The sequence below is a fragment of the Abramis brama genome, assembly GCF_963993115.1.
Source record: "Abramis brama genome assembly, chromosome: 5".
NCBI classification, from domain to species: domain Eukaryota; kingdom Metazoa; phylum Chordata; class Actinopteri; order Cypriniformes; family Leuciscidae; genus Abramis; species Abramis brama.
This window is the reverse complement of record NC_139967.1, coordinates 30,336,257-30,355,990: the sequence shown is the minus strand read 5'-3', so window position 1 is coordinate 30,355,990 and position 19,734 is coordinate 30,336,257. Positions and strand designations below refer to the sequence as shown.

The 19,734-nt window shown below is 39.0% G+C and overlaps 1 protein-coding gene across 7 annotated transcripts in view; it reads left to right on the top strand.

The window, feature by feature from the left end:
• Positions 1 to 19,734, top strand: part of mef2cb (myocyte enhancer factor 2cb) — a 79,104-nt gene that overhangs the window by 19,674 nt on the left and 39,696 nt on the right. For all 7 annotated transcript variants that reach the window (XM_084114204.1, XM_084114206.1, XM_084114208.1 and 4 more), the window contains one exon: positions 11,678 to 11,868. In XM_084114204.1, the coding sequence (XP_083970330.1) occupies positions 11,815 to 11,868 (54 nt within the window). In that variant the 5' untranslated portion in view covers positions 11,678 to 11,814. The remainder of the gene's footprint in view (positions 1 to 11,677; positions 11,869 to 19,734) is intronic.

The window sequence follows — 19,734 nt, the reverse complement described above, 5'->3', positions numbered from 1 at the left end:
GGTCCAGAAGCTTGTTGCTAAGTTAGTCCATTCAAAATATGTGTGTGTGCGTATTATCAGTAAAAGTCGTGAAAATCGTATATTTACTCTTTTCTGTCCGTTCTTTCTTCCTCATCAAGGGTTAACCAACAGCGCTTTATCTGATCACACTAGCTCTGTGCTCTAAACCTCCCGTTCATGTTTGAGGTTTTTCTTTGAAAGTCCGGACCGTTTTGATTCACCGCAGCTGCGCTGACTCTTTAATCAAATGCTATCTTTTCACTGCTTTTGCCCCGTCTACCCTTCCCTCTCTCCCTCCCCTCCCCTTCCTCATCCCTTAACGCATCTTAATTGGTTGCTTTCTGTGACAAATTACGAGCGCGTGCTTTGATGAGGTCAGGCCGAGCCGGTACTGGAGTAACTTGTGCCAGCCCCTGGTGGTTCCCCTCACCACTACAAACGGGGGGTGGGAGGGTATGCGTCGGCATCCTGAAACCGTAATGAGAGACTGGGCCCGGGGCTGCCTGTTCCCCCTTTACAAGCTGTGAAGACACCAAAAGGGGGGGGTTGCAGGTATCTTAGCCAAAGAGATCCGAATTTTGAGACATGTTTTTTTTTTTATATTTATTATATTTTTAAATATTGTTAATATAAATTTATATATTTTTCATATTTATTTATATATCATAAAATGTATCTAAATGTTTTAATGTTTTCTCATAATAATGAAACAAACAAGTTATTTAAATACACATATGTGTGAATTTGTGAACATATATATATATATATATATATATATATATATATATATATATACACACATTTTTTAAGCAGTATACATATTTAAATTTATATATTTATTTTTTTATTTACATTTTTTATGCTTTTATTAGCATGTTTACAGTGTGCTTTACTTTCATGGTACACAATTTGCACAGTAAAACAGTTATCTAAAATGAATTTCCTTTAAAGCATCGTTGCTACAGCCATACGCATTCAGATTGGCATCATATGACGTTGAATCACATCTCGATCTGTTTTTGAGCTTCCCGCCATGAGTGTTGCTTTTTTTTAAATGACATGTCAAGTTAAAAATAACTCTTCTTTTAAAAACTTGTCTAAAACCCCCAGTGTGCGTCAAGCTGTTTTCCAACACATCTTATGTAAAGGCTCCCTAAGAAACATTTGGCGCACCTGAAAACAACCTAATCAAACAAGCCGACTAGTCATTCAAGCCGACTCCAACTAGTCGATTTAGTCCACATCCCTAGTCCTGCATAAAAAGACGTGAGGCCATAGAAGGAGTGAGTCGAGAAGAAACCGTTAGAGAGGAGGAAAGAGAGATAGGCGTCACCCAGTCATATTGGCACTCATGTTTAGACAAACGCTAACTGCAACAATTACAGTTTAATGATCCGCAATGTCAACAGCGCAGCAATGCTTCCAACAATCAAGCGGATCGGCTTGCGCTTAAACCAAACTGTGACATCACTTTGGAAAGCCGAGGACGGGGAGGGCGGAATAATGGCATAACGTTTTGCAGCAGGAGATTTGAGATAGTGTCTGGGCTCACGTAATCTTCATCTCCTCTTCCGCGCTCTCTTCCTCCCGATCTGGGTTACTCGGTTTCCTCACAGAGCTTTGGGACCGGTGAGATAGAAATGTGGAGGGTGAAAAAAAAAAAAAGAGTCAGGTCAACATTTTGAAGGACATCTTTGCTGAATGGGTTTCAACTTCAAATCATGTTCTCCCTGAAAGATCTAAATGTGTTTTGTGATCAGTTTAGATGTCTTCAGGTCACCTCAAGGGGGGTCAGAAATGCCACGTGTGATGTTACGGTAGGAACTGATTCATTTTTCTGGTCAGTGTAGGTACAGCGAACAGTCATTTGGGAATATTGCTTTGTCAGTTGGAAACTGTGGCCCTGCGGTTCTCAGTTATATAATTTGCTTACAAGAGCAGGTCACAGATCAGTCAGAAGTATGTATTTGCATTGCTGAGTTTCCAACCATAAAAGCCACACTGCCCCGACAGACACCGACCAATGGCGACAATCACTAGATTGCAGTGTCACTTCTGAGACATTCCAAGACCTGACAAACATTCAATCGGTGAAAACAGCCGCCAACCAGCGCTGACAAAACCTGACGAATTGTTGGTTGCCTTTGATCAGCGTCTGTCGGTGCAGTGAGAATTGTTACGGAGAAACTGAGAGCTACATATTGCAAAATACTACATTTATATTATGCATATGAAAATGATACTTGAGATTACACATTTGATGATATTGCTGTATCAGACTGACCTTTAACCTTTTTTTTTTTGCTTGTTTTTGACTACAGTGAAAGTGAAAGTAGCATCTGGTAACCAACTGTTTCACCATCATTACTGAAACATCACTCATTAAAAGGACTTTCTCGCAATCACTGCCGATTGATCAGAGAGAGGTTGCTCAACTTCCCTTTTCCACCTTATCCCCTTGCTCCCCCATTCAACCGGCATCTTGTAAGGCCACTGCAAGAAGGAACCAAAAAAAAAAAAAAAAAAAAAACCCTTAAACAGTCTTTAAATCAATGCAGTGAGATTTTTGTACATGAATTTAAAAAAAAAAAAATCAAAAAAAAAAGAAAGAGAGAGCGCGATGATAAAGTGGCAAAGGAAGTATCTTGGCCCTCGCTCTTGCCTGGTGAGCCACGTTAGCCTCTGGGCTTAATTGAAGCCAGGAGGGAGCGTTTAATAATTGCTGTCAGAAGATCAAATTTAATTCTCTTTTCACAGGACCGCTGTAGGGTAGAGTGAAACAAATTGTCATCGGAGATTTCCAAATGAACAAAGCTTTTAATTAGTCTGATTAGAATGCCGTGGTACAGAGGGAGAAGAGGGGATGGAAAAAAAAATGCGCGATGAAATAATCAGAGGATCATCCGAGCATGCTTTCTGGTGTTGCGGGGGAAGGTCACATGACTTTGTCTTCCCTCCTAACTATCGCCCCCAACAACATGGCTAACATTACAATACATTGTCGTTCTCCGCTCATTATAGTAATTTTCTAGTGCGGAGAATGAACACCTAAGTTTTGACTCCAGAAGTGTACAGAGTAGTGGTTGCTGTGTCTGGGCTAGTTTTATAATGCGATAAAGTATGCATCTCTTCACAGCTGTTGAATACCGTTGTCATTCCGTTTTAGCATCAATATGCCTGTTCACACACAATTCAGTTTTCAACTAGAGTGACACTGCTTTATCTAGTGTGATACAATGTGAGACCAACTGTGCATTTGCGTCATATCATTTGTAACTTTATGGTGTTGACAAGTCACCATGTTTGGCAATTACTTTAGTCACTGTCAATATGGTTACTGACATATTCACAATTAAAAGGGGCTTGACTTTAGTTATTCATTTCTACTGACATTAATCATTTAACTTCTGTAAGATATGAACAGAACAATTTGAAAGTCCTGTTAGTAAAAATGGTTGTTCATCTCAAACACTTCTGTGTGAACGTAGTCTTACACTTTTTTTTTTTCTTTGACATGCTAGCGTAGTTGAACATTATTTCAGTTCTCCTTTCTTTCTTTAACTCTGTTCCACAGTACTAAGAACTCACCCAGAAGTTTGAGAGATTCTTTGAGGTAATGCCTTCGGCATACTGACCGATGAAACCACCCAAAGAAACCCACGCAGCCTCTGTTTTGTGCCCAGCACAGGGCCATTGCCCTGTTCACGAGAAGACCGAGCCACTGTCAGGGCTGTTATATCCCCCTTATTTCTTTACTAACAGCTGGCCGACCAGAACAGGACAGTGATCAGACACCATTCACTCAGTATGTGTCTGTCATCTGAGCAGCTGGTTTCAGCGTACCTTTCAGTTACAGTTGACATAGTATGTTGTGCCATGCTTTTCTTGGGCCAGTAACCAATCGCTAATTGAAAGATAGCTCTCACCTTCCCTGGTTCTGGCTTTAGTTGGCCACACTTCCCTGTTTACTGACTTCATGAAGGATGCAACTGCTGTTAACACCCTTTCATTTTGTTTTCCACTGTTGCGCTTGGTCACGTGCCGCCATATGAAAGACTACAACACTACGGCACTTTTTCATCTGACCTTGCACCGAATATCCTTACTTCCTTGTTACAAAGTATTAAAAAAGCAATACGTCAAATTAGTACGAGACAAAAACTTTTTTTAAAGAGCCGTGTGTAAGTTCTTTATGCACTTAAAAATGTTGTACTTTAAAAAGAAAACAAATCGCATACTGTCTGAGTAGGTACCACATTTGAATTTGAACTTTGCGATCGTTAAAAAAGTATGTGGGTAGTATGAATGAAATTCGGACGCACTGCATCCGTCATGTTGTTTCTGTCATGTGACCTATCAGCGTCAGTTGCGTAGCTTCATTGCAATTCATAAATCCTCTCCCGTGGCCTCATGTGATAGTAAAAAAAAAAATGGGATAGTTTTTCGTATACTATATCCACCTTACAAATGATGAGTGCCGCCATGAACTTTGTATGATTTCTTGTTTGTATGCTGTCCTGTTCTGGTCTCCATAGGAACCCATAGTTAAAATGGAGTAAAAATAGCGACTGAATTAATTAAACAGAAACTTTTCGAACATTACTAAAACTTAAAATGAGCGCAGAGTTAACACACAAAATTCCTGGAAGGTACGCATTTTGAGCACCAGCACATCTGAAAAGAATGTTCATATAATATAATGCGCCAATCTGTTTGTCTGAATGACTTTGACGGGTGAGCTGACAAAAGATGGCCATTGCGACACTGTAAAGTGATGGCACTATGGAGCCAAGTGCTTTTTTACAACCATGTTAACAGGTTTAACGTCACATTATCAGCTCGGAAAATGCGCTAATTTGACTAGAAACACTCGAGACCGAAAATATAAAGCATAATTTCACTATGAGTCGGACGAGACTTTCACGGTCAGGAAAAAGGTGGATAGTATGGATGTATTCGATTTCGGACACAGCGTTTGTTTTTGAGATCGAAAAGATTTACATGTTACTGGGAAACGATAAACTGTAGAGAGCTCAACATATGACTTTAAGTAGTAGAAAATGGTGGTGGTGATTTAAATCTGGATTCAAACCATATAATGCTGCATGCAGTGTAAACCTACAAACCTGACATGAGCATGTCATATTTATGTCTTACATGATTCTATGCCAAGAATTTTAGCTGTTTTGACAAAGAGAGGGGAAGTCACAGGGGCCGGCGTGTTATTTTAAGGTACATGTAGAACTATTTAAGTAATTAGCTGTTGATTCCTGTAGAGACAGAAGGAAGGTATTGCAGCAGAGTCCTGAAAGAGTGCCCTGTATCACATAAATAAATCCCTCCACCCAATGCCCTAATCTAGCAAAGCACCTGAAAAGAGCTATTCACTAATCACTGCAAAAACAGAAAAGCAGTTCATCTATAATTTTACACTTTTGCTAATAAAATCTCACATTTTGAAAATGTCTCTCTTCATCTCTGCTCTTATTTTCCTTTGGGTTGAAATGAGTTTATGAAGAAACAAATGACTTGCATGGTTGACTTGCAAAATAAGAATGGCTGTGAAATCAGTTTTACCATCACAGAATGAGGTTGTTTTGTGTGATGAAATCTAATAATGTGGATGCAGTGATTTTTTTCGACCATATCCGCTGCAAGTATGTTTGTTAAGCTTTGTCATTACATTTTTGGCCATCACTAAGTGCTTAAAAAGTACAAACTACAAACTGTTTTTTTTGTTTTGTCTGGAGTTGCATCAGTAGAGGCGGTTTGTTTACAGTCAGCTGTGGCTCAAGCCCTCAGCCCTTTTTCTCTCTATTCTTCTCTTCTTTTTTCTTCTTTTCTGGCCTGGAGAAGGAAGCGCAGGAGTTTTGGTTCCCATTTTGTGTACGCTGGAACAGTTTAGGAAAGGAAGCACCTTTACACCTTTGATTGTCTGTGGCTGCTGATGTCATATCCTTCCACCATTCTGTGTGTGTGCATGTAGGTTTCCTGTCACTATCCAGTCATACAGTGGGGGTGTAGATGACCATGGAGGAGCCCAGATAGACACTCATGCGCCCTAACAATAATGAGATTGTGTGTCTTACAGTAGCTTTTAATTTGTTTTCATTGCATTCCAAATACAGTCAGTGGAAATTAGGGGGAATCCAAATCAGATGTGTTGCGTAACTACTTTTCTGCATTAAATGTCCAAATATTAGTACCGAACTGTAAACTTGTTAAGCAATATGCTATCTGAATTGCATCATAGTAAAAGAGTTTAACATCTGATTTTTTTCCTGCTGATCCACAGAATTAATTGTTACACTTTTATTTTGTATTTTTACATATATACATCTATATTGGAATAATTGTCACACAGTTTTACAATTACTTTAAATGTTTTCTTTACTTTTTTCATCAAAAAATATTTTTTTATTACATAAATATTTCTTTTATATTTGTTTCTTAACAAAAACTTGCAACAAACTAGAAATTATGTAGCTGCCTTTGATCTCTATATTTGGTCAGAAAACAATTTGTGATACAATATGTGTAAGATTTTTAGTGGTACCACATTTCTGTCAATTTGCCCAAAGTCAGCCTTGTAAAATGAAAATATACCTAAATATTATGTATCGTTGTAGCTCAGAAAAGTCTGTCCCTTTTATTCCTATCCACTTTAATTCAATTTTAAAATCCACATGCAGTAAAAATGTTGTACACACTTTTTACTGTGTATGTGGATTTACCAGCACTCATTAAGATCTGTACTGCCAGGGTTCCTCCCACACTGATCCTGATCTCAGGTTCAGGTCAACCATCCTGTGTCTTTTCCACTGCCAAGATTTATGGGCACTCATCAGCTTCGTCCCTCAGGCAGACTCTGCCACACTTAAGAAGCACTGGCCATAATGACTTTATACAGACAATAGGCTGTTAACTCTCTCGCTAAGGGCTCCCTGCCCCGTTTTAAGTGCAAACCAAACAGCCGCACCTAAATATGTACACATAAAAATATGTGTGTAAAAGAAAAAAAAAACATGGGAGTAAATAAATATTATTTTAGTTTCAATGATTACAGCATGAACATTTCTTAAGATTAAGATGTGGTAAAAAGTGTCACATCCAAGAAGGTTCAAAAGTGTGCCATTGTATTCAAATTATTCATAAGACACATATTAAAAATTGTTGACCTCTTCAAGGAAACGGCAGTTTATTTGAAAAGAGTGAGGGTTTATTTAATGTATCATGCACCTCCTAAAAGGTTTACTTTTTGCCCATAATATGTTATTTTTAATCTTCGCGACCACATTTCCCCACGAGGATAGAGGATACTGCCCTTTTTTCAAATGCACACTAGTACCAAATGTCTTGCAGATGTGCTGTGAAGAAAAGAAAAGAAAAATGGGGAAAGTGGAAGCGAGAGAGTTTACAAAGGGTGGCAACATAGTGCTGAGGTCGATTTCTCAAAAGATCAGCTCCTGTCTGATTGTAATAATAACATACAGATGACTTTAATGTGGTGAGAGTCAAGCAGCGCTGCTCTGTAACCCCCCTGTACCTTACAGATTGCGCCAGATCTCAATAAAAGCGAAACCTGCCAGAGTTGTATATCTCATCAAAACAAGTGTTTCATTATCACATACAATCTCTGTACTTTTTTTTGTGTTTTTGTTTTTTACAAATTTAATTCATGGTATTTGCATCTTAATCATTTTTCATTCTCAACACGAGACCCCTTAGAGAAATAAAAAATTGCTTTGTTTCTTTTTCCCCTAACAAAATTATATCGCTGAGCACAGAGAAGTAGTCATATTCACTTTATTAAGACTTTGACAATACAATCGCGTGCAAAATATATATGCTTTTTTTTTTCTTACGGTGGAACACTAGGGACCGAGCCGACCCAGAATTGTGCCTGTTTATGAACGTACTCATTGCCCTCACAGTTCCATTTCTTAAAAGGAGAGAGAGAAGGAGAGAAAGAGAGAAAAACACACAGCACCTCATTACATCCCAGTCCCGGCACCCCCACCTCTCTCCTTTTCCCCCACGATTTCTCCTTGTTCCCCCACCACCCTTGTGCTCTGTGGCAGAGAAAGAGGGGCATGGTTAACAGATGGGAGGGTGGACGGCAGCCTCTCCTCCCTTTCCTCAAGAGAGACTTGCTCACATATTTCTGCTTTTCCTTTGGTTTTCTCCCTTCGCTCATGTTTGCTCTTTGTGATCTTGCTTTGAGTCCAATATATCAGCTGAGAAAGGTTGTGGGTTAACTTGTCTTATCTCTCCCTCTCTGTCCTGTAGCATCCCTCCATGACCCTTCAGCCCTTGGTGATGACCCCTCTTCCAGGCTTTCTTCTGCCTGTCACACTATGCCAAACCTGTCCTGGGCTTCTTTTGGGGGGAGGGATCTTTCTAGCCCTTGACTATCTCTCTCCCTCCCTCTCTCTCACCCTTCCCATATGGTTTGGCTGTGGATTAGTGAATTGGCTTAGCATGGCAGAGAAAGCCTGTTAGTAGTCCCTCTCCGCCTCACTCTTTCTCTCTCTGGTATAATTGCACATATAAGCTTTAAAACCTCACACACATATTTGACATTTGTTCCTGTGCTTTCGGCAGGATTCAGCCACACTTGTGCATCAGACATATTTGATCAGATATTGGATGAAAGTCGAACCTTATTTACATGTAAAGCGCCACTGGCTGCTGATCAACCACAGCTTGTCTGCACTGTAGTTCGGCTTTACTGGTGTAAATTGGATTGTGCTCATCTGTGGTAATCTGAAAGCAGATGAGTGTGAGCATGTGTACATGTGAAGGAGGGGATGATGTAGAGAAAGAGAGAGAGAACTTCATGCTTTATGCCCGGAACACATTGTGCGATTTTGGGCAGTCCCAGATGAAAGATAACCAATGGTGGTGATTTCTGTGGTCGTGGCTCCTAACGATGGTCCTACGTCATACAGTAAGAGAGATTCAAAGACGGCCGTTGTCGCGGTCTTGCGACCAAAGATAGCCTGCGATAATTTTCTGACAGTGTCATGAAACATGGCACTAAAACTTAAAACTACTTACCTCAAGCTCCGTTTGCAAAATCGGCATGCCAAGTTGGCTTCTTTTCCCATAGCCATGACCGCCACTCCATATTTTCCTCTTTCGCTTCCTCCTTTTTTTCCAGCGCACATAAAAACCACAATTGCCAAAGTGCGATAAATCTTGCTCTATTTGTTTACCACTAGCAAATGCGTATTACGTTTTATTCTTCTGTGCTAACCTGCGTTCTTCTATACTAACCTACTAGCCTATTAGCCTAGCCATTACTTCTATACTAGTAATGATCTTATAGGATTGCTGAAATCGCACAGTCTGTAGCAGGCATTAGATAAAATATCAAAACCTCGTCACATATAAATATATTGTCAGAAATAAATAACAATAAATAAATAAATACAAATGTATTTAAATAGTTTAAAATTGTTTATTTATGTTTATTAATCTGGATGTATATATATTTTTTGATTTTATTTTATCTATTGTACTTTTTATTGCATTACTTTTTATTTTCTCTTTTTGAGATGTTTACTTTTAGGTACAAATAAAATAACAATACTGCATTGTTTATTTGTTTGTTTGTTTGAATGTGTCCAAAGCTGTATGTGAGGTTATTGCAACAACAACAAAAAAAACTTAAAAAATAGAAATGAAAGAATGAATGAATGGTTTTAAAAAGTGAAGTTCTATCAAGGTCAATCATCATGTTTGATATTTTGTCAACTCTTATGCTATAAAGTTCATACTTTAATAATTGTTGGTGCCACTGTAAACAGGAATCAGTGTCCAGGTGAAGCCCATTAAAGAATGTTTAAAATGACGTAAGGCACAGCAGGTCCATGTTGAGACTGTGGCGTGGTTGTCTCGGGCATTACGGACCTGTCGTTATCAATGAGGAAGCTCCTCTTGGATTCGCAGCCAAAGACCCTGTTTTGATTGAGTTAACTACTTAATCGGCTTTCAAATGCGAGCAGCGAAACCGCACTCGGTGACGCCAGGTTCTGCTGGCTGCACAGTAGGTAAATATTTACACGGGCGTCCAGTCATTATCACTAGCTTGTAGTCGAGTTGTTTTGCTCCTTGTTTTATGTCTTTTACAGTGGTCCTCTAAACAATCATCGAGCCGCTTCGGATTTCGCCACATACACATTAAGACGTGCTCGCTAACAGTCCAGCTAACAACTCTTAGTGAAGTACAGAGCGCTCTTGTTTGTATGCTAATAGAGTGTAATCTTATTCACAGTTATTATTAGAGACAATGGAAAATACATTATATCAGCATCAGCACAAGGTTGTATTTATAGCGAAGAAACTATGTATTTAACAACTTTATTTCAACAACACCAAAGGAATCCAACAATTATGTGTGGAATTTCGTAGATTAGCAGCATCCTATGAAATGAAGATGGATCTCAGCCAATGAAATTAGAGTTTGCTTGCGGTTTAACTCATATGACATGGAAAAGACTCTCGAACACTTTCAAACCCCTACTCCACCCATAAACACTTGATTATTAATAAATGAGAGAAGCATGGCAGCGCGGAGAGAGACGTGAGAAGCGCAGCGTATCCTTTAGGTGTATCTACATCAATGTTCCTTGCTTGCTCTGGCAGGTGAAATCTGGTTCAGAAAGAAGAAAAAGAGCCAGAGAATAAAGAGAAAGCAATGGAGGGCTTTTAACGTGACACCACTGACAGCTTTACTGCATTACAGAAAGCTTAAATAATGGGACGCTCATTTGCATAACGAGGGACGTTATCACCTCTACTGTCAGAATAAAACACAACAACACTTCTGCCGCTCCTCCCAGAGATGAATCGGGTTGGCCTACTTTACGGCACCAAAGAGGTGCGCACATGCACACAAACACTGGTGCGCGCACATGTGTGTTCTGTGATCGCGAGCTCTCGCACTGTGTGGATCTGAGCTGTGAGCACTTTATAGAAAGCCTGGGTTAGCTTCTCGGGTGAGGGCAGCCTTTCAAAAGGCTCAGCAGGAGGGCCTGATAAAGGCCCCGCGCACCTTTTTCCCTGAGAGACGGAGAGAAGCTGTGACGTGACAGCGGGATCGTATTCCAGAGCGGGTTTGACGAGGGCTAAATCAGGATGGCCCAGGTTTCCATTCAGGATCTTCTTCAGATCTTATGATACGTGGATAGTAAAGCCTCGTCGTTCGGGGCACCGTTGCTCAGCCACAGTTTTGTTGCGTTCACACAAAATTTCAGCTAAAAGGGAAATACAAGTGTGTTCGTTCAGCATGCTAGTGACAATTCTATGCGATGTTACACCGCTGTTGTTTAGGAAAGCGCCGCTGTTTGTCGTTCAGGCGACAGTAAACGTTACACTGCAAATGATTAGAGCTGTTAAGTTAGTGGCACTTCCAAAACACTGTCAAATTCTCTGTGACTGTAGAGAGAGCATGACAGTGCTGTCTACCCTCATAGTCGCAGCCGAAGCGCGAGAATCTGATTTGCATGATATTGATGGCAGAAAACAGCGCTGCCTCGAAACGTCTACGGATTCTTTTGTCTTTATTTGCTGTCCCATGTGGCTCAGACTCTGCCTTTCCCTGTTTTTTAACGTTGCGGTTTTGCCATTTTTCATCTGACTTAATGCCTTTCTCTCTCTCTGCCTTTCACAGGTACAGCTACTGGAATCTTTGAAGTGAGCGGAGGAAGTCAAGAGAAGAAAGCCTGGTTTGAAGAAATCGCAAGCAAAAACAGAGGGACAAAAGAATAAAGTTCATTGGTGAAAGAGAGAGACGAAAAGACGGGGACAATGGGGAGGAAAAAGATTCAGATCACACGGATTATGGATGAACGCAACAGACAGGTGAGTCACGCTGACCAGAAGGAGCCAAAAACTAACTCTAGACAGCTTCCTTCACAGAAGTTTGATGGGTTATTTCGAACTAAAATAGACTAAGTAGGTGGTGTGCGCACGCTAATTGTCGGCGTCCTCGCACGCTGCCACCTCTTGCTTACTGCTGTGGAATATTACTTTAGCAGGGGCAGGGTGGGTGGAGAACACAAACACACAGAGATGGCAATGGTGGAATGATGCCACATGCTTCAGAGCTTTAGGTGGAGTCAACACAGAGGTAAAAGATGGCCCTCCAGGGGCCCTTCCTGCCTTAGCTAGTAGTTTTCCTCTTCAACTCGGCTCTCAGATCATTGAGATCCTGTTCATACTAATATAAATTGTAAATTCTAATAAAAAATCTGCTCAAGGTTTTAGCTGTTTTATGCCGTACTGGTAGGTCTCCAATTCTGGCCAAGCTGGTTTTCAGCTAGTTTAGCTGATTGGAAGTGCCCAAAACCCCTCTAAATCCAGCAACTAGACCAAACCAGCTTTGACTAGTTTAAGCTGTTTTCTTCTACATGGATGACACTAAAATCTTAAAATAATTTAATTTGGCTTTTTGTGTGTGTTAGTGGTCTTCAAACTAATTCTGTTAATGCGTTCACATTTGAACAATTAGAAAAACGTTCTGTTTTGTATCTCCGTTTCTCTGGCCGTGAAACAGAATCAAGTCAGGAACACACAAAAACAGGCAGATATTATGCATAGCAGATACTGTAGTTGTATTGATCGTATTGGTGCCAGTTACATAGACGCTTGTTTTACTGCAAGATCAATAAATGTTATTTAGGCTTGACATTTACATTTGTCCCCCTTATAGAAAAAAAAAAAAAAAGTCAGTAAAGCCTGGAAAGCAGTTTGCAGTTTGACAGAAAGTAACCTTGACTAGTTTCAGGTTGTTCTATTTGTCTTCTGTGTTGTAACTTGACTCTCTAAAAACTCTCTGAACAGTCAACCAGAGTCCTCACATCCTTTCACAGGATGACACTTTGTCACAGAAACAGACATTTGTAGTTCCTCAGTCTGGTCTGGAGAAAGAAAAAAAAAAGATGTGATTTTGGGAAAAGGACTTGACTAACAGTTGATATGACTGAGTGAGACCATGCTGCTGCAGTTAATGGCTGCTGTCTGGACCTTGGGTGGGTTGATCAATTATTGAAGATAGTGTGAGGGCCTGAGGAGAAGTGGAGGAGAAAGTGAGAAAAAAAAAAGCGGGTGAGGAAAGTAATGGGCGTGTCAGCCGGAGCAGACGGAGGGGGCACAGTGGCATTAGTCATTCAGTACTTGTGGGTTGAGTAAGTTCTCCCCCTTGAGGAAACCAGAGGCTCACATGCATGTGGGCTTTCATGCCAAACGCTGAACGAATGAGTCAAGGTACTTCTCAAACCAGAAACTTCTCTGTTCTCTGTTTCTGTTTATTTCGAAAAACCAACAAGTTTTGATGTTAACAAGGCATCATATTGAATTTGCTTCTGAGTATAACATACATATATAGTTTGAATTTCAAAGGTTTGTTTATGAAAAATAAGTCTTATTGGTGATTGTATGTGCGCTTAAAGAAGTAGTTCACCCAGAAAATGCGTTTTTGTCATTATTTTAGTACAACTTAACACACATTTTTCACGATTCTTAATGCAGCTATTTTCCATACAATGACCATTCATATCTATCAAGCTCCAAAAAAGTACAAGAAAAGCATCATAAAAGTAATCCATCTGAGAACCAGTGATATTTTGTGTCATTGGTCCCTAAAATGTGTGATGGGAAGATTATAATATATCTTATATTTCAGTCCCACACAAATCAATTGCATTCATTTTATTGAATTGTTTTTTGTAGTTCATTCATCTATTTATTTATTAGAGCTTGACACATGCAGTCACTATCAACCGATATTAAATGCAAAAGAACTGCATTAATTTTCAAATTTTTAATCCACAGAAAATATAGAGAGTCCATAGTGACAGAATTTTCCTTTTCAGGTAAATGTTTTGGTTTTACATAACCTTTCAATGCTCTGAGACACAGAGTTTCGAATCATAAACACAGATGAAAAGGAAAGGAGGAAAGAAACAGAGAGAAGTGGGGGGGTGGGCTGAGGTCAGGATGTTTTTGGCGAAGCTATCGGATTGCACAGAGAGCATCCTGTCTTGGTGTTATCGCTGTTCTCCTCTCCTTCTCTCTCTCTGTTTCTCTCACTCCCCCTTAACCAGACTTCAAGATCAGAGATTGATACAGGAAGGACACCTGATGAGAGTCAATGCCACAGATTTCCAGGTCTTGGGATAGAAAAGAATAAAGTAGGAGGACAAAGGAAGAAAACAGCGACATTTATTTCCTTTTGGCCAGTTTCTTTAAATATGGTTGAAATTAAGCATTTTATACTAATTAAGTAGCTACTTTTTGTTCTGTGAATGTTCAGATGCGTCACACTGTGTGGGATTGACCTCTTGGACCTTCGAAGCTTTGATTGCAGTGTTAATGGATAATGGAGTAGATAACATTTTAAATTTGTATAATTATTTGTAATGCATTACTTATTAAACACAGAAGCCCTAGAACATGACATTTATCCTTTAGCCAAAATTCGTCATACTTTTGTATGCTTAATGTCTAGTATGACCACATCGTTAGCCATATGTCAACAACTTTAATAAAAAGCAATGCCAAAACATACTGTGGCCTTGCAAAGTGATAAAAATAAACTCATAAATTCTCTAGAGAGGTTTTGGTCAGAAGATGCTTTGCTGAAAACATGCATCATAAATTGTTGAGTATTTATAGACTATACGCCATGTTCGACAGCTGGCACAAGGGTTATCATTGACTCTTGTCCTCTTGCTGCCATTCATCTGGGGCTGTGGCAAACAACCCGCTTCATTGTATTACAAGAGAACCGTGAAGACAGACATCACAAGACAAGAATGGGGGACCTTTGGCTTACAAAGGGTTTTTTCATTTCTATTTTGCTTTTTCTCTCCCCTCTAGCTCTTAATGTGTTGAAGACGTGGCTGGGGCTGTGCATATTTTCACTTCCTCTTTAAGGAAATCTTTCCATACCGAAGCCAAATAAACAACAGACTGCTTCAATGGTGTTACCTTAAGCACTGCATTCTTGAGATGTTTGCTCTTTTTCATGCAAATGCATCTAAATTCTGTAGCAGAGTTTCATCTATCTATCTATCTATCTATCTATCTATCTATCTATCTATCTATCTATCTATCTATCTATATATATATATATATATATATATATATATATATAGAATCAGCTTGATTCTATATATATATATCGGTTGATATATATATATATATAGAATTAGATATATATATATATATGTTCCTGTGGTGACAAAGCTGGATTTTCTCATTACTCCAGTCTTCAGTGTGATTTACTTAAGAAATCATTTTAATATGCTTATATGTACTTAAAGGAATAATTCACCCAGAATTTTTTTTTTTGTCATTATTTATTTTAGTAAAACTGAGCACAAAGTCTTTATGCAGCTTGTTTGCATATAATGACAATTCATATCTGTCAAGCTCCAAAAAAAGACAAAAGCACAAAAAAAAAATATATATATAATTTATATAAATTAAATATATATATTATATTTATATATATATATATATATATATATTATATTTATATATATATATATATATATATATATATATATATATTATATTTATATATATTTTTTTTTTATAGCTGCTTTTTTTTTGTGGAAAACGTAATACAATATTTATTATACATTAATTATTTTAAAAAATATTGTTGACCCCAAACTTTTGAACAGTAGTTTATATGAAATTGTTTTTTTTGTTATCCCTAACCCTATGTAATTCCTCTGTACTTAATATTATTGTATTTACTTTTTATTTAAAAAGTATTATCTTTATATATATATATATATATATATATGTATATATATATATATATATATATATATATATATATATATATATATATATATATATATATAAAAAGTTTTATTTGAATTGCATTAATTAACCGCTAAGAGCTTGAATACACTATAAAAACCTAAACCTACTCGGTCCATACAAATCATCTTTTTCAAACATTTAATGTCTGAATGCTCAAACATTTTTGGCCCAGCTGTCGTCTCCCATCATTTCCTTGCTGATATCACCTCTCCCAGATTGGCAGCTTCCCTACGGCCCACCCTGTCTCTGGCGCCATGCTTATGGGCACAAGGCCTCAGCCGCCCTGGGCGGCCACTTTGGCTGCCTATAGCCCACCTCCTGAAAACACTTGCGAAGAGCAAGGCTCCTCCAGCAGGCCTCCCTGGCGTTGACTAGCTGCCCAGAAGCTTAGACAGAGGGCATCAGTGTGAGGAGCCTGGCTTTCTTCCCCTCAGCCACTCAAACACTTTCCTGGGCACGTCACATGAAAGGACCCCCTGTGTCATAAACGTGTTAGCCACATCGCTAACAAGAGCATGCTTACTGACTCATTTTCACACTGCTGAATACACAGCGTACACTTACAGGCACGTTTGAGAGAGATGAATCTATTTAATAATTATTTCAAATTCAATTTTATTCAATGCTGATTCTTCTGCCATGATGGCAGGAGAGGCCGGGACATAGTGTCTGATGTTGATAAGGGCGACAAGGGCGATGAGAGATTTGCTTACTTCTACTTGAAGAATAAACATTGTTGATGTTGACTTGTCTTGGAAAATAAAATCAAACACATACAGATGATTGTCTCATAGACTCGTTGAGTTCAGGAGTATGACTTAATGCCGTCTTGTTATTGTGCAGCATTGAACAAATATTTAATATAATATAAATATTAAGTGGATATACAGTGACATTTATAGTTTTACAATACTTTTCTATTTGAAATAATTTCATCAAAGAATCCTGAAAAATATCAGTCTCCACAAAAATGTTGTTGTTTTTCAACATTGATAATAATATTAAATATTTCTTGAGCACTAAAATCAGCATATTAGAATGATTTCTGAAGGATCATGTGACACTGAAAGACTGGAGTAATGATGCTGAAAATTCAGCTTTGCCTTCACAGGAATAAATTACATTTAAAGTAATAATAAAATAAAACACTTTTTACTATATTTTGATCAAATAAATGCAACCTTAATGAGCATATCTTACTGACCAAATTTGAATAGAAGTAATAAGAGAAAATTTCATTGTAATTTTGCGTTTACTTAAATAGGACATGAAGGGAATTATGATGGTTTACAAAGAGCAAAAAGAACAATGACAAAGATTACATTTTGGGATTTTCTTCAGCAGAAAGGCTCAATAATTATGGTCAGTAGTTACTTCTGTGTTAGAAATCAGGTTTCTTGAAGTCTCCGTATGGTGGAAGTTCATTCAGAAGTACGTACTTTAATTGGCGCTCAACATGCATGTGGTTGTCACCCCTCTAACTGACTTGGCAAATGCAGGCACCACACGTTCAGTAGGCTTCTGTTACCTTTCTTTTCATCTCTGCCTCATGATGGTGTGATGGCATGGAGACGGTGCTTGATTCAGCCACCCATGACAACAGAGGCGTCTCTCCAATCAACAACAGAAAGGTGTAAAACAGTTTGAGTAAAATTAACAGCAAGAAAATAATGAGGCCCTCTGGGTATCCCATCACCCCTTGCTCTCCCCTCCACGATTCCCACCTTTCTCTTGTGATCGTTACCTCTGCGCCTGTCTCCTCACGAAACACGCTGTGCGTGTTTTTTCACTTTTTCATCTGTCTCTCCCTCTCTCTCTCTCTCTCTCTCTCTCTCTCTCTTCTTTATCTGCTTCTTCACCAGCATCATCGGGAAAATTCCTTTGCTTCCGCGAAGTGCAACTTCTCCAAATTTCTCCTCTTAGAATTGATCTTCTTAAAATTCTTTTGTTCCTCTTATGCTAATTGTTATTCCACTTTTCTTCTCATTATTCCGAGCTTTTCTCATTTTCATTTTTTCACCCAGGTTTTGTTTCTTATTATGTTTCTGCTGATGACCTTCAAAACATTCTCTTTGTTACAAGCAAGTGATACTCATTGAGGCTTTGAAAGCGATGTGCTGAAATATCGCATGACTTTTAAACAAATTGTGTTGCCGTCAGTGTAGCTTAGCATAAACTGTGTGTTTGTTAACACAAAAGCAACCTCTAAAATATGTTTAGAAAGGGAACAGAGCAGAATTTTGCTGGGTCACACGTATAAGCTTGATGTCTATTGTCAATACAGCCCCTACTGTGAGACTTTTCTGATTCATACAGTATATCATGAAGCGTGAGCGGGGAGATTTTGGGGTGCGTGGGTCGCATGGATCATGGTTCAGGGGCAGATGGTGACAAATGGACATTCATCCTCCCTGTCTCTGTCCTCTAGAGGAACTCCCCAGGGGGAAAAAATGCACTGGAGGCGGGAAGCAGAAGCGAAGCCATTGTGAAGGGGAAGCTGTCAGGCACTTCCTGTTATGAGAGGAAATGCATACAAATGTGCTTCCTGACCTCCCCCCTCTGACTCCCCCTCACACACACACACACACACACACCAAACTCAGGCTGGGAATCAGACCTTTTTTCTCCTTTCTCCTTTTCATTCTTTCTGTTTGGCAGTAGAAAGTGATTCTCAGTCCTTTGAACAGCAGTTCAAGCTCACCTTATGTGCGCAACGGCGCATTTACGTCTAGGCAGTTTGTTTGTCACACATGATAAGAATGTGCGCACATGATAAGGGCTTCACACTCCTGCGGTCTACAGGTTCAGGGTTCGTCATGAACCGCGGTCCTTCATTTTTTGCAGCTCTCACCACATCAAGGAGGTGTTGCAACTGGCATTTTCTGCAATTAACACGCTGGATCGCTGAAGGCTCATGAGCTTCACAGATTGTGGAGGCAGGTAGTGAGCAGGAGAGGAGGAAGAACATCACACTCCAAGGCCCTTGTGATCACATTACCATGTTACATATATGGTGAACCTAAAAATGGTATTGGAGACAAAGAGTGAGCGAAAGCTATTATGATGTTTTTCTTCATCAGATGAGATCAAATATGTAGTACTTGGCTAGTATTCAGTCATGTGATCCCGAGATGGTGGTTATAGTGAGGTGACTCCCTTAAACAGCTTCATCTTATGTTGAGTGGACCTGATTTGACCATTTTTTCAAAGTAAAACTTACTAGGATAGTTCACAAAAAAAAAAAAAAAAACTGATGTCGTTCCAAATCCGTATGGCTTTGTTTCTTCTGCGTAACATGAGGGAAGATATTTTGAACAATGTTGGTAACCAATCAGTTTCGATGTCCATTGGCTTTCATTGTATGGGCGAAAAACTGGGACATTTCTCAAATATCATCTTTTATGTTCCACAGAAGAAAAAAAGTCTTGGAGTGACTTGAGGGTGAGCAAATGATGACATAATTTTCATCTTTAGGCGAACTATCCTTTTAAAGGACAAATCCAGTGAAAAATGAACCTAGGGGTAATTAACACATGGTTACCGAGTCGATCGTTCCCTGCGATGCGTTTTCATGAAAATCGAATGTATAGAGTTTTATCTTTAAAAACAGATTAGCTCATAACACTAGTATATGGGGCACAGAGTAAGTAAAAGTAAATCGCTAGTTAATACCACTAACAAGGCTCAAAATAGCCTCACACTAACACGGTAGCATAATGAGGGTCCCTACATGCAAACCGAAGCATTGAGAACTTTGTAAGTGTACAGACAGTTTAATAAGAAGATACTTTATAAAGACAGTACATTACGCGTTTACAGACAGACGTCATCTTGGAAAACAGTCTCAACTAATCGAGTCACGAACGCCGTGCTAAGTGAGCTGGTCGA